This window comes from Pipra filicauda, unplaced genomic scaffold (assembly GCF_003945595.2).
Source record: "Pipra filicauda isolate LSUMZ 115617 unplaced genomic scaffold, ASM394559v2 scaffold170_size1570365_pilon, whole genome shotgun sequence".
Lineage (NCBI taxonomy): Eukaryota > Metazoa > Chordata > Aves > Passeriformes > Pipridae > Pipra > Pipra filicauda.
The window spans coordinates 709136-724228 of NW_024104218.1; the positions used below are offsets into that span (position 1 = coordinate 709136).

Genomic DNA, 15093 nt, shown 5'->3' on the forward strand with positions numbered 1-15093 from the left:
AATGAGGTGCTAGGTCTTGGCACTGCCTCCTGATTGGGAAGGTAACAGCTTCCAACACAGCATTTGCTGTTGTCTTCCTCTCTCCAGGTCTGTCCTGGGGGTGGGAAGATCAACAGGAGGGGTAGAGGAATCTGTCTTACTGACCTAGTTCAGTTCTGTGACCCTGACATGCTCTGATGGACTGTGTTGCATCCAGTAACTTGAATCCCACTCAAAAGGCCTCAGGAGCACAATAAAACTGTGAGAAAAGAGAAGGGAAAAGATATTTAGCAAGTGATTATGTATTTCAGTCATCCACTGCTGGATACCAGCTCGTGGGGGAGTGGGATGGACAATCCTTGGAGCCACATCTGCAAAATGAGGAGCAAATATGGTCACTGGTCCCTCCCCACCCACTGAGCAAGGCAGGGATGGGAATGTCGTGTTGTATCTCTCTTTCTTGGCAGATTTGGCAAACTTGGAAGGGATTTAGGAACCAGCAGCTGAAGCAGTGATGGGGCTTGGTGGCTGGACTTGCAGGGACTCAGTGAAACAAGTCAGCAGGAGAAGGTCTCCTCTGGAGGGTCAGGAGCACGAAGGGATTTAGGTGTTGATTTGGGATTTGCTCAGATTGGTGAATTTGAGAGCCAAGTGTCTGAGCCAGTCACAGGGAAAGGGACCCTGCAAGGAGGTCCTGCAGGACCTGTCTGGGGGGAGGAACATTTACAGCTGCTGAACTAAGCACAGTGGGAAAAATGCCCAGAAGGAAAAGTGTCCTGGCAGGAGATGGGCTGCAGAGCAGCAGATCCCTGGCTCCTACAGCTTGTCCTCTGCTGTCACTGCCTCTGCTGAGCTCCCTGTTGAAGTGTGATCCCCGGGGAGAGGCTGGAGGTGGTGTCACCAGTTTGGTCCCTTTCCAGCAGGGGAAAGAGGCAATTTTAATAATTGGATTGATGAGAGGAGCCTGCATGTGCAGGGAGCCCCAGAGATCTCCATCACTGTGACTGGAGGCTGCACAGGGATGGCTCTGAACAAACCTCTGGGTTGTTTCTTGCTGCAAGCCCAGGAGTGGGTTTCTTGATCTTCCACTTCACCAGTGGGATTGAAACCTCACCTTAAATCTGGGTTGTGCACGGTTTTATTCTTGGTAAAGAACCACCCCAAGGACCTTGTCCTGCATTTATCTTACTCTTTCTGTGCTCAGTTGATTACTTTTAGCCACGCTGTGTTTAGATGCTACAGCAGGACGTGAGAATTGAGATCCAGGTTGGGTTGTCTGCATGGATTCAGGGAAAGGCTCATCCCAAGGGCTGATGTGTAAAGCAGAGAGGAACAAAAATTACTATTTCAGGGTCATAGCACAAGAACCAGGCACGAGTGGGCATTTCTGCCAGGAGACCTCTTACCCTTTCCCCATCAATTTTCCATTTCCCAGCACGTGGTCAGCCAGAGGCAGGAGCCAGCCCTCCTCCATCACCTCCTCCGAGTCTGACAGTCCCCTCCCGATTTTCCCAGGGGAGCAGGAGGGATGGGACAGCCCCGGTGCTGCCCATCACTCAAGCACCACTTCTCCCTCCCAGCAAGCACTGACAAGGAGAACTCAGTGATTTTTATAACTGTCATTGGCCTCTAATTAGATGCTTGATGCCAAAGTAATGATAATAAAAGGCTCTTTATTTAAAACAAACCCATGTGAATAATTATGTAAATATTTGTCTGGGCCAGTGTTGGTTTGAGTCCTGGGAAAGCTTTTTGGATGACTGTCTTGGATATTTCTTGTTAGCTTTTATAGTAGCATATTTCGATTTAGATGCTATCTTTGGGTTTGAATTCTCCTTCGTGTATAATGGAAGACCTGAAATGACATCTGGGCTCTGAAGTGCAGCAGATATTTCCAAGAACAGTCAGTGCACAAGTCACCTTGTAACCAGTTTGATAGGAAATATCTGAAAGGAGGGGACAAATGATTATGCAGCTGTGACCCAGATTATCTAAAATCAGTCCTTGTCCCTGTGTGACTCGTGAAACACCATCGTGACAGCTCTGGCTTTCAACGAGATGAAGCCAGGATTTTATAGAAATATTGGTACATGATGAGCAAAAATCCATCAGCTCCAGGAACTGTAGTGAGAGATGGATTCTGGCAGTGGCTTTGCTGCCTCCGAGGGGGTTTGTATCCCATCACAGGTAGGATGGTGCAGGGAGGAGGGGCTGGCGATGGGTAATTATCTCTGATTTGGCTCCTGATAGCTGTCTGTAATGGAGATGCTACTCTGAGGGGGTTAATGGGTTGGCTTTCTCCCCTAATGACCGAGGATCAGAGATCACAAAGGTCTGTCAAGGCCGAACAGGAGTTTCTTGACGTTCCCCTAATGCCTCTTGATGTGCTCAGTTAATGGTAACAAACCCCTTCCACCGTTTGGTGCTGCCTGAACCGAGGGATGAGTGGGGAAGGAATCCTGTGCTTTTAGAGCAAAACCATTAAACCACCAAAATGTGCCATTTCTTAATTTGGGCAGAAGGGAAATACACCCCGTACTCATGTTTTATTTATAATGGGACTGGAAATCGGAAAGGAATGGGAGCTGGAGTGTTGTGTTTGGATGAGCCTCTTCTGCATGTTTGAACATCACCAGACTATATATTATTCTAGCTGGTCCATAAAAAAACCTCAATTGGCCTAAAGTAAAATAACACTCGTTCCCTGGTGACGTTTACAAAGAAATCCATTTAAACACATAATCGGGAACAAGATCTGCTGAATAAGTGTGGATTAGAAGTGAGAAAAATCGGTAGGAACTGGTAATTCAAAGGGTGAATCTCTCCCTGCTCGCAGATGTCCCTTGAGGGCGTCACAGCTCCTTGGGGGGTTGTGGTGCTTGCTGAGAACGGACAGAACTCATGGCAGGGGTGTTAATTCAGGGCTCTGTCTTCCTCCCGCTATTCTTCCCTTGAAAGCAGCACCTCTGTCATGAAACTCAGGTTAATGCTCCTGAGAAAACTTGGGAAACACGTTTCAGAAATGCTTTTTCTGAAGTCAAGCAGATATTAATTTGAAATTTGCCTTCTGGCTGTGTTTTTGAGGAAAATCAGAGACAAAATAAATGTTAAGAGTTGGTGGCTTTAAATATCTGAGAGAAAGAATCGGTTTTATACTTCTTTCCCTCTGTCAAAATATTGAAGTACACAGTGGTGCTGGAAAGAATTGTGCAGGGCTTTTTAAAAATCACCCAATAAAATATTTAAAAATAAAGATTACTTATGTTTGGTTCCATTAACTTTATAGAGAACTAAAAACCCCACGGTGCATGAAAATGAGCCTTTAGCTTCTGCATTCCTGTGTTCTGGGAGCATCCCAGCTGGGCTACCTGGGTAGTGGGGTAGTGCCCTGCAGGGAAGCCCTGGGTGGATTTGTTCCCTTTGAAGTGGGGATGGGATGTGCCAGCCATGGGAAGCTGCTCCTCAGCCTGACTGGAGCTGATTTACCCTGCTGGAAATGATTGTAATCGTGCAGGTGCTTGTGCTGATGCGTTTAATTAATCTCATGGTTGGGCAATGCACTTGCAGCACCACAACAGGAATTAAGGGGCTGGCCGTGGCTCTGGGGAGGCTGGACAGAGGGTGCTATTCCAGAATGGATCCTGTTCCCCAAAACTTGTACATTTTGGCTGCTTTTTTTCCAGATTTACTGGTATAGCTGGTAAAAGATGTTGCTTGTCCTCTGTGTCCTCACACGCAGCAGCTCCAGGCAAGGGTTTGGACACTCTGCTCCAAAGGTACCTCTTTAGCATCTCCCACTTTCCCGAGTGCTGCTGGAAGATGCCAAGAGGGAATACAATCCTTTGCACTGCAGAGGTGAAGATGGTCCCATTTTCTTTAGCACAAACTTCCATTTAAAAAAGTGGCATCATGAGCTTTTTTTAATAACTCTGAAGTGTCAAGAAGAGACGTGGTGTTGGCCGTCCTGTGTGGATGTGGGTTGCTCACCTGTGTCCTGCTGTGTTTCCACTGCAGAGGAGGAGGAGGAAAAGCCTTGCCCATGGCTTGCTGTGCTCCTAAACTGCCCTGACATGCACAAGGGCTGCTGGATGCTTGTCAGCATCCCAACTAGAAGGGCTGGGATTTCCTGGATGGAGGGCATGGCTGCATCAGCCTTGCCTGATACAATTCCCATTCCATGTCTGTGAGCGCTCAGTGACATCCTTGGGATGCAGAGGGATGCACATAAAGCAACCCAGAGCGTTGCTTTTGCAGGAAAATCACAGTTTAGCTGTTGGAATTTGGTTTCTTTGTGGAAGTTTTCTCTTAGGGAAGTTTTGGGTGATGCCATGCGGATGAGGTTGTTGCCCTGATCCATGAATCCCTGTTTTCATCCAGAGGTGATGCTCTTGTTCTTGATTCAGTGCCAGGGAGCTTTGGACACCAAAAGGAGGAAGGAAGGTGCCCTCTGATGTGCTGGAGCAGCAGGTTGGAGCAGATGGCAGCCCTGGCAGAGGAGGATGCTCACACTTGCTCTGACAAGGAGGCTGTTAGGTCAGGTCTCCGTGTGTTGTTTCCCCTTCTCTGGGGGATGTTTATGCCAGTTGGATGTTTCCTTGCAGGAATAAATGTTCTGCACCCCATTAAAACTGGTTGCAAACCTTCTGTTGACTTTAATGCGCTGCAAGCTCAGACCCTAATTAATTCTTGTAGAGCTTTGAGTGGTTGATTATTACAAATTACTTTGAAAATGTAACTGCTGTCCAGATGCCAGATGATCTGGAAACATGTGGCGCTCTTTGCAGCAAAGACAAAAGGTTGAATTTTGCTTTTCCACCCTCAAATGCACCTGGGTGAGAGGTGCAGGAGTCCACGTGCTGCTGACTTAGGTGTGAGTCCCATGGCAGTGAAGGAAAACTGGGAAAGGCCTTCCCAAGCTCACAGGGAAGAATTTCTTCCTAATATCCCATCTAAACCTGCCCTCTTTCAGTTTAAAGCCATTCCCCCCTGTCCTGTCACTACATGCCCTTGTCAAAAGTCCCTCTCCTGGAAAATCTCAACGCTACCCCTGCAGAGCTGCTTTCCAAAAGGGTGTGCCAAGGTTCTACTTGGGAAGAGAGACTCTTTGGGTGTGATTTCCATCTCTTGCTGCTACATCTCCATGTGTTCCCTCGGGGCTGAGGCAATTCAGGGGCCTTGCAGAGATTTTAAAGTGGGTTTTTTGAGTAAAGGAACCAGAGCCCGGGGGCTGGAGGGAGGGGAGAGGAGAGTGTCTGTTCCTTTGCACATAACTTGCATCCCTTTATGGCTGGTTCTCTGAAACTGCTCCTAAAACTGAGCTCTCTTTAAGACCTCTCAGTTAGTCATTCCGAAGATGGAGTCATGCTCCGTCACTGTTTCCTTTTGTGGATCTGCTGAGTGTGTGAGTTTGGAGCTTTAATAGCTCTGAAAGTTTCAGCCTCCATTCACCCTTGGTCGTTTAAAGGGCAAGGCTCCCGCCAGTAATGAAACTTCTGCTGGAATGCTTCCCAAAATGTCACAGTGACCCAGAAATGCTTGCTCCAACTGGGAGGTGTGTGTGGGGGGATTGGAAAGTTCCCCTGGATCCCAGCGTGGGGGTGGCTGGGGTGGGGTGAGAGCAGTGCAGGGCTGTGGGCAGGGTGGTATGTGAGGCATCTGTGTGAGCAGAGGCAAGGACAGGGACTGTGGAGCTGGTGATTCACCTCATTCCTCTGATCCCCCTGTCAGGATGGGCCCATAAAGCCTCCCTGGACACTGAACAGTGACATGGAGCACTGACAGGAGTGGGGCATCCACAGGGCTTGGCTTGGGCTCCGTCCTAAAAACCTTTGTGCTTTTTGCTCGGTGGATGGGCTGTTTCCTTCAGGGAGGAGTGGCTGGAAGGAAGGACTTGTGTCACACTCCCTGTGTTGGGGATAAATGGTGAAACCCAGTGGGAATGCCACTGATCCCAGCTGGGGTGTGAGAGGCTGCCCACGAGCTGGTAAAGGGATGTTGGGCGTTGGCTTTGCACCCTCAGACCTGCCCTTTTAGGGACCCCACCACCCCTTTTCCCTGTGCCCTGGGTTTTGTTCATCCTTTTTTTCCCAGGATTTTTGGTGATGGGGGTCAGCAGCTCCTTGAAAGGGGCAGAACCCCCCTGTGGGTGCTCTCCTCTGTGTGTCATGGAACAACAGGCTGTCCCCAACTGCCTAGTGACAGATGTGTCACTGGGATGTTCCCTGGCCACAGAGGGATGTTCCCTGGCTCCCACACTGGCTGGGGCAGGGATTGCTTTGGCTGGATCTGCTCTGATTTAAGGAGAAAGCCCATCCTCTTCCCAACCCTTTGGCACCCCCTGTGAGCCATCCCCTGCCTGCAGCCACAGATTCTTCCTTCCCCTCTCAGAGGAGAGTTCAAAATCCCCAGTTCTCTAAAACACTCTTGAGCACGGCTGGGATTTCCTCCCAGATCCTGAACATTTGCCTGTTTTCTGGGCATTGTGTCTTTAAGTTCTGCATGGCATTTGCAGCAGATTGTTACTGCGTGGTTTAATTGTATTCCACGGAGGAGAGACTTGCTCTTTGCTCACTGTTCTCTGCTCGCACCAGGGCTTTGTTAGAAACCCAAATGATTGATTATTTTAGAAAAAAAAAAAAAAAAAAAAAGGATTTATCCTCAAAGGAACAAAGATTATCTCATTTTTTGAATTTGATGGAGTCTCACAGAGCTGCTCCAGTATCAGTTCTGGTTTTTTTTTTCTTTCCCTTTTGGGATTACAGGGACGATCTTTCAGATCTCACTCCACATAATGGTTTCCTTTGTTCTCAGTCGGGACTATTTGGGCTTTACACACAAAAAAAAAGAAAACCATAAGGGGATGACATGAGTCACTGGTGAAATATTCAGCTCTCTGGAGCAGTGTGAACTGACACAGCTCTGTGGCAGCTATTGGAAGGAGCAGATGAGTTCTGACCCCTTCCGTAGCTGACCTGTTTTTTCCAGTATTATACCCTTTCCTAGGGAACAAACTCTTCATATTTTCAACCCTGCAGTTCATATTCCTCGATTCTCCTCCTTAAAATGCCTTTTCTCTTTGTCCAAATGAATTACCCTGTTTTATTAGGCTGCTGGGATGCTGAAGAATTTAAGAGGCTGTGTTAAGTCCATCCAAATGATGCTGGAGCGGTGGCAACTGGAGCTTTATATTCTTATTTTTCCTCTGTATTTTATTTTGGCCTCTGCCATCTTGTTTTAATCAGTTATTCAAGAGCTGCAGCCAGGTCAGCTGTGGTCAAAACTGTTTGGATAAGGAGTAGAAATGGTTGAAATCCCACAAGCATGATATGGAGACTCCATTAAAATGCATCACCCGGCAAAGCAGCTTCCAGTTCTCATCTGCCTTTATCTCTCATGGATCTCGACACAGGAACATCTACCCCGTGGTATTTCATTCCTACTGTAAGTCCAGATGTTCATGTGAACCTCTGGGCAGCTGCCTGGGGAGTGAGAAACCCAGAGCCCAGGGAAAGAGCATCCTTCCCCCTGCACACTCTGCCCTGCCTGGAGCCGGGTCCTCCAAAGGCAATAATTGAGTGTTTATTTAGGGCTAAGAATAAACTATCTTGGAAAAGTACTGAAAGAAGGAAAAACTGGTAAAGATGGGAGGGAAGGGGTTTCTTTGAGCAGTGTGTTCTTTTTCCTTGCTGGAGCAACCAACCCCTGGCCCTGCCAGGAGCTCTGTCGTGTGGATTCTCAGCTCCCTCCTGGAGGGACCCTGACCTTGGGGGGATTTCCCAGGTTGGGATTAAAGCTTTGGCTGGATCTGCCTATGCTTGGAGTTGTGTTCTGCTCTTGGAGGTGGTGATGGAAACCTGGGCAGCTCAGACTGATGAATTGTAGTTGAGCCCAGGATCCAACTTTTTAAAAAATCATTGTATTTAATCTTTCATTTTTTTGATCTACTGCCTTTACATAAGAAAGATAAATCTCCTGTTCTTCATTTATTGAAGTATTTTCCTCTATTCACTGTTTTGCATCATTTTAGTAATTTCCCTTTGCCTTTGAAATACATGAAATTCTCCCGCTTAAGGTCTTGAGTGAGACTGGTAGTTAAGGAGTCAAGTTGATCCAGGAAAGCTCTGGCAAGTATCTGGGCACAGGTTTTCCATGCCCAGCCATGGGGCTGGGGTGTAGGGCTGGGATACATGGATCACTTTGGCTATCAGGAGTCAGGATAGTGGGGTGGGCACAACAGAGCCACTCCAGGCAGCCTGGGTGCCACCAGAGATCTGTGTGCAGGAGAAAGAGGGCAATTTAAGTCACTTGGTTGATTGTGGGCAGATTAACTGCTTTGCTTTTTCCTTGAAAATGACTGTTTTCATCTTTCTATGGGACTTGAAATCCCTTTCAAGGAGACACTGCTCTTGAAATAATCCTTTTTTGCTTTATTTACTGTCATTGCTTGCTGTGAGATAAGATGACAACGTGGTTTTATGTTGCTTGTTCATACAGGAAGGCTTCACTTCCCAGCAAAGCTGCTGATGTGATTCTTGGATACAAACCCCCAGACTGCTGGGATGTGTGTTAAATGATGAGAAAGTTGCAGAGGGCACCTGGAATGAGCTGGGAACATAAATGCTTATTCATTCCTCACCTTAGGACCTCAGATCTCTGGCAATAATTGCACATAAACCATAGCATGACTAAGTGCTGCATCATTAAATCCTGAAGGTCTTTGGATGTCCTTCAGCTGCTCTGAAACCGAATATGGAAGAATGGTTCTCCCTTCACAGGGTGGTGACCCCTTCTCCAGGCACCCAAATGTCTTGGTTATTGTGTTAATGCAGCATCAGCTCAGCTGGGTGCAATAAATTCGGGTCTCAGGATGCTGAGAGGGGATTTTTTTTCCCCACTTTGAAGGATACTGTGAGGCAAAAACTTGATGAATGGGGGATTTCCTTGAGTCTAAGCTCTAGGAATGTGTTCAGTGATCACCACAGAATGGTTTGGGTTGAAGGGACCTTAAAGCTCCTCTCATTCCAATCCCCTTCCACTGGACCAAGTTCCTCAGGGCTCAACTTTATAATTCACTGGAATCCAGACCAAACCCTTTTTGTAGGCCTGGCTTTACCTTTTGACCAGTTCACCCCGATGGGCTCTGTGGGGTGACTGGGAAGAGCAGGGAGAACACAGGGAATGTCTCTCCCCAGCACTGCTGGGCTTAAGTAGCTCCAGCTTTCAGCTCAGTGGCAAGTTTAAATATTGTGCATTTCCCTGGGGATAAGGATTTAATTAAAGAGCTTGAAAAATGGGATTTGTTTTGAGGTTTGTTGCTTGTAATTTGGTAATTTTTCAGACACTGGAAACATGGATATTCACAAGTAACACACAAGCGACTTATGGATCCTGAAGTGTTTTGGGGCCCGTTCATGAGCTTTGCTTCAGGTGTTAAAAATTATTATTACAGCCATAAATGTGGCTTAGATTGATGACTTCTGGCTAATGCTGTGTATGCTGGGATTTTTCAGTGTGGTCTACAGAAGCTGCAGTTCCATCTTGCATGGAATTTCAAGAGCAGAATTTCCACTAGGTTCTTGGGTTGTTTCGGGTTTTTTTGGATTTTTTTCAGGGTGGATTAATGTCTCATTTTTCTGCTGATCCATCCTGCCTCTGAGAGCATCAAGCTGTGGAGCAGGGAACTGGAAGTGTGGGTCCTCTTTGGGCTGACCCCCATGAGCCCTCACAGGAGTGCAGTGAGGACAGGATACCTTTCCCTGGGGAATGCCTTGGCCAGGAAAGATAAAATTGGGAGGGGAAACCACAGATTAGGATGGGGAAATCAACTGTTCCACCTTTGCACAGTGGTCACGTGGTAGATGGTGTGTGGAGAAAGTCTTTAACTGACCTTCACTGCAGCCAAACCAGGGCTGGTTGTCCCCTCTCTCCTGCTCTGACTGGCAAGGGAAATGGCATTTAAATAAAATCCTTGTTCATTATTGCACCTATCTTGAAGGATCAGCAGGGCTTAAGACTTCTTTTCCTCTTCAAATTTGTCTTAAGCAACAGCCAGGGGAAGGAAAGGTGAGGATGAACAGCCCAGCCCTGTTGGGAACGGGGTTTGCCCCCAGGCAGGGGTGTCTGGTGTGCTCTGATATTCCATGTCAGGTGTTAGTGATGCTCTGGTCTCCTTTTGAGTCCTGTGGGGGTATTTCTGCTCCTGCATCCCATGACTGAGTCCAAGAGGGTGGTTTGGCTGTAGAGGGGGTGGCAGGTTATGGCCACATCAGCTCTGTGTTGACTGGAGCCTGTGCCCAGCCCAAAGACAGGGAGTTTGTTCCAATGAATCCTGCTTGATTTGCTCTAATATTGATGTGTGAGAAAGAAAATGTGTCAAGCCATTGCTGGGTCAAGGCAGAATTACAGACTTAATGCCAGCTGCCTCTGTTCCAGGTTTTAACGTGTATTTAAATAATTAGGAATCAGATGATGGTTTAATCGTGGTAATGGAAGAAGTGGGGATTTAATTCCTCCTTTTGCCACTCTTGTTTCATCAGCAAATCATTCAAAGAATAACAGAATGGTTTGGGCTGGAAGGGAACCTTAGAGATCATCTCATTCCACCCCTTGCCATGGGCAGGGACACCTTCCACTAGACCAGGTTGCTCCAAACCCTGTCCAACCTGGCCTTGAGCACTTCCAGCTCCACACTTCCTCGGAACTGAACAAAAGCCAACCTTTTGACACTAATTCTTATCTTTCCATTCCTTCCTCCAACACTCTATTTCTCCTCTGAGCATATTTAGGAGCATATTTAGGTCCTGACATCCCTGCCCTGTTAAAATGGGAAGCAATGCTCCCCTTCGGTCTGATTGAAGGGATTAACAGACTGCTGGGTGCAGGCTTTTGGGGCAGCCTCTGCTCTGATTTTTGGTCTATTTTAGTTGTTTGGGGTTTGCCTCTCTGTGTACTGGGTATACTGGCACAGCAGGGACAGAGCTGCTCGTTTCTTTGGGGGACCTGTGCACCTCGAGCAAAGAATGTTCCTGTGTGTGATGCTGCACAGTGATGTTATTCATAAAGCAGCAAGTGAAAAAAGAAAAGCTTTCATAAAGCAACAGCTAATTCAGTTCTCAGATGAAGGCCAAGCCCAGTGCAAACTTGTAAGAAACACCCTGCAGAGCCTGAATTTGGTCAGTCAGGTCTCTGTCCTGGGCACGAGGCTGTCACAGCCCCTACAGGAGATTGCTGAGTTTAGATGTGGCTGAAAAATCAAGGGGAAATAAATGAACTGATTAGCTCTCAGGAATGAGAGCTGCTCCTCTGTGCAACTCATCTTTCTAGGAAGAGCTGGAGATTTTCATGCTGCTGGAGTCCTACTCAAAGGATGCTCTTAGTGATAAAGTGCAGCATCAGTGGCCTGTGGGGCTTTAGTTGGCTCCTCACCCCCTCTTTGATTTCCAGCAGCAAGCAGAGATGAGACACTCACGCACCTCTGTGAACAGAGGGTTGTCCTCTCCTGCTGATCACCTGTGAGGTTTGCAGTTTGTTTGGGCAATATTCAGACTGTTTTTCTACTTTAATATCTCGTTTTGACCTAATTCATCACAGTTATGGAGGTACAGGGGATCTTCCTTGGCAGTGAAGATGGATTGCAGGTTGTGTTTGGAGGCTCCCAGCAGTGCAGGGAGGCAGCAGGTGCTTGAATCATCCTTTACAAATGAGAAGAGCTGCACCTCTCACACTGAGGAAGGGTTGGGGTTGCTCAGAAGGCTCCAGGCAGGAGCTGGAGCTCCAAAGCTGCTGGTGGCTCCTGGAGGAGGCCCAGCTCCCCTGAGTGCCCGTAACCACTGCAGGAGCACTCCCCTGCCAAAGGAGAGGATGTTCCCATAGCTTTTGTCATAACAGCAACTGAGCTTCCAGGCTGTGGATTCATCTGCAGATGTTTCTCTTCCTTCAAACACCTCTGGGTGGCTGATGTGCAGCGTTGAGCGAGGCTCAAACCCCCTGCACCCGGTGTGGGGACCCGGCTGATGGCAGGACTCTGGAATTCCCATCCCCTCCCCCTTGCTTTTCCTCCCCTCTGCTCCCTAAATAAATGTTGGAGGCAGCTTAGGAGCTGACTGTTCCGAATTTCTTGGAGCACAGGGATGTGACTGGAAGCAGAGGTGGAGTTTTATTGTAATTTTAGTTGCTGTGTGTGTGTGCAGATACTTCTGTGTGAAATAAGGCACGGTGGAAGGCAGGGGGAAGATCCAAGTGGCCAGGACAGCTCAGACAAATGTGTCATCCATACACTGCCTAACAAGAATGAGACATGAGGAAATATTACAGCTGTGTGCTGCTGAGGCCAGGCTCCCTCAGCTCCTTTATTATCTGCTGTGCTCACTTGGATTTGCCATATGTTTGTAATCTCTCATTGAGGGCCCAGTTTCTCAGGATTATGGAAACTTTTAAAAACTGCCTAACAATGTACATGAATTTTCCATGCAAATATTAGGCTGATCTTCTTGGTAACCAAAACTTTTTGATATTGTAAAAGACGTGTTCATGCTGTTTCTTTCCATTGCTGGAGGGTTTGTGTTCGGTGCTGATGGCCATGGTGCAGCCCTTCCCCCTGGGTGCAGCCAGTGGGGATGGGGCAGAGAATCAGAAAAAGTGGAGGGGAAAAAATAATGGTGGGTTGAGATAAAACCAGTTCAATAGGTAAAATAAGGAAAGCAAAGCAAGGAATTCTTGCCCACTTCTCATGGGCAGACAGTGGAGAGCAGGGTTCCATCACACGTGATGGTGTTTTGGGAAGACAAACATCATCACTTCAAGTGTTCCCCCTCTCTCCTTCTTCCCCCAGCTTTATATGCTGGACATGATGGGATGGAATATTCCTGGGGTCAGCTGTCCTGGCTGTGGCCCCCCAACTCCTTGTGCACCTCCAAGCCTGTTCATCGGTGGGGTGGGTGAGGAGCAGAAGATCCTTTGACTCCACCTAAGCCCTGCTCAGCAGCAGTGGAAACATCCCTGTGTTATCAACACTGTTTTCAGCACAAATCCCAAATGTAGCCTCATATCAGCTACTACTGAAGACATTGAACTCTACCCCAGCCAAAAGCAGCACAGGCCAATTTGCTTTGGGCACTGCTGGGGTTTGAGCTGGGTGGGTCATGTTTCTGACAGCATTTTGCTCCAGCTATCAAGTCAAAATTCAGAATCATTTCTTTTAAGGGTTTTAAGTCAGATCTAGTTATTCCACTTCTGGAGACTCCATCTCTCCTGACATGAGCAAGACCAGATTAGGAAGTTAATGAGACGTATCACTTGCATTACTTAATTGATATCCTGGAGACCTGAACATCTGGAGGTGAACCAGCCCTGACTGTGCTGGTGTGGGGAGCTCAGGGTGTCAAACAAGGTCTCTTCATTATCTAAGAGCCTCAGGGTACGAACCTGATGGCATGTGGCTGAGGAAAGGAGCCTTTGGCTTCATGTCATTAGTCAAAATGCAGATTTTTTCCATTTCTGTGAAGCGAATGTGGGGTTTCGACCATCCAGCTGCACTCTTGTGTACACTGGTGGTTGTACAGAAATCCCAGTGTCATGGGGGAGAATATGTGGGGAATAACTTGGTGGGAATTGGGCACTTGGCTGCCTTTGGTGGAGCTGTGCTGCATCCCTGCCCTGTGTCACCTTGCTTCACCCCGGGCAGGGTTAGACCTGCACCAGCTTGATGGTGACTTGTTGATTTAAAGCCTTTCTCTCAGATCATGAATTTCCTGTCTAAATGCTTAATCTTCAGGATGCACTTGAATGATGGAGACTGGGTGAAGACATCCAGGAAAATACAACTACTGTAACTAATAAGACAGCCCATTCTCCCTCCTGTCCTGGTGCAGACAGCTGATGAGCTGCTCCTCTCTGCATTGAATTAGTGTCTTTGACCAGCAGCACAACGTGCTGGCTTTGAAGCTGTATTAACATCATATTTGCAGATGTATTGAAAGCCTATTTCATCTGTTTTTAAGGTTGTGTTGATGGATTTGTGTGTTGCAGGCTGAGACTGATTTGGATCTGAGCAAGTGCCAGTCCTGTTGCCTGCTAATTCTTGTTTTCTCCTTTTCTCTTCACAGCTGACCCTGCAGACCTCTTGAAGGTATTAGATTTTCATAATTTACCTGATGGTATAACAAAAACAACAGGGTTTTGCACAAGCAGAAGATCTTCAAAAGAAGCAGATGTTGCTTATAGAGTAACAAAAGATGCTCAGCTTAGTGCACCGACAAAGCAGCTGTATCCTGGTGAGTCCCCAGCTTTTTATTTATCCTATGGAAGCATCTGACCCTTTCCTCAAATTCTGCAGGCACACACAAGGCACACTGTGTGATTCCTTAATTTTCCAAGTGTGTTTGCACGCTCCCCTTGGCGGGGAGTGGTTCTGCTGTTTCAGGGGGGCTGCAAACTCCCAGCCATCCAACAGAACTGCAGTAGTTGTTCTTTTATCACTGCAGTTGCATGTGGTGATGGGTTTCACTGCAGAAGATGTGGCCAATGCCTGCATCTGTCCCCTCCTAGGCTGGAAAGTTTCTGCTCTCTCATTATCACACGGTGACATCCAGCTGGGGAGAGAGGCTTGGAGGATGCAGAGGAACACAGGCTGTGTTTTGTTCTGTGTTTGTGGAGTGCCAAGAACAGTGGGGTCTTATTCTGTGGCTGTGGTGTCTCTCATAACACAAATAATCACCATATAAAAATAATAGACTGTCCCACAAGAACAGATGTCCCATGAAAAGTTGTTTGAAGGACTGGGAGGTTCATTAGAGGAAGCCACGAAGATGCAGGAGTTCACAAAGCCCTTGGAGAGCACGTGGGCTACTGACCATTTTATTTCTGATTGAGGATGCACTGGAGTCTAATTTTTCAGGGAAACTGCCACAGAGTGAAATGTGTTTGTAAAAAGACTGGACCCATTATGGACCTGAATTCCTCACTGACTGAGAGCCTCAGTCTGGAGCGTGTAGCCACCATCACAAATCTTCCTTCCCAAGCCATACAGGAGCACTGGGATATCCCTGTTTCATGTGGCAATGCTGGCAACAGGCATGGCAGGACTTTGTAAGTTTGGTGAGAAAAGTGCCTTTGCTG

The 15093-nt window shown here is 47.4% G+C and overlaps 1 protein-coding gene across 2 annotated transcripts in view; it reads left to right on the top strand.

The window, feature by feature from the left end:
* The window catches only part of COL5A1 (collagen type V alpha 1 chain), a 147266-nt gene that overhangs the window by 19200 nt on the left and 112973 nt on the right, over positions 1-15093 (top strand). For both annotated transcript variants that reach the window (XM_027731691.2, XM_027731692.2), the window contains exon 2: positions 14082-14249. In XM_027731691.2, the coding sequence (XP_027587492.1) occupies positions 14082-14249 (168 nt within the window). The remainder of the gene's footprint in view (positions 1-14081; positions 14250-15093) is intronic.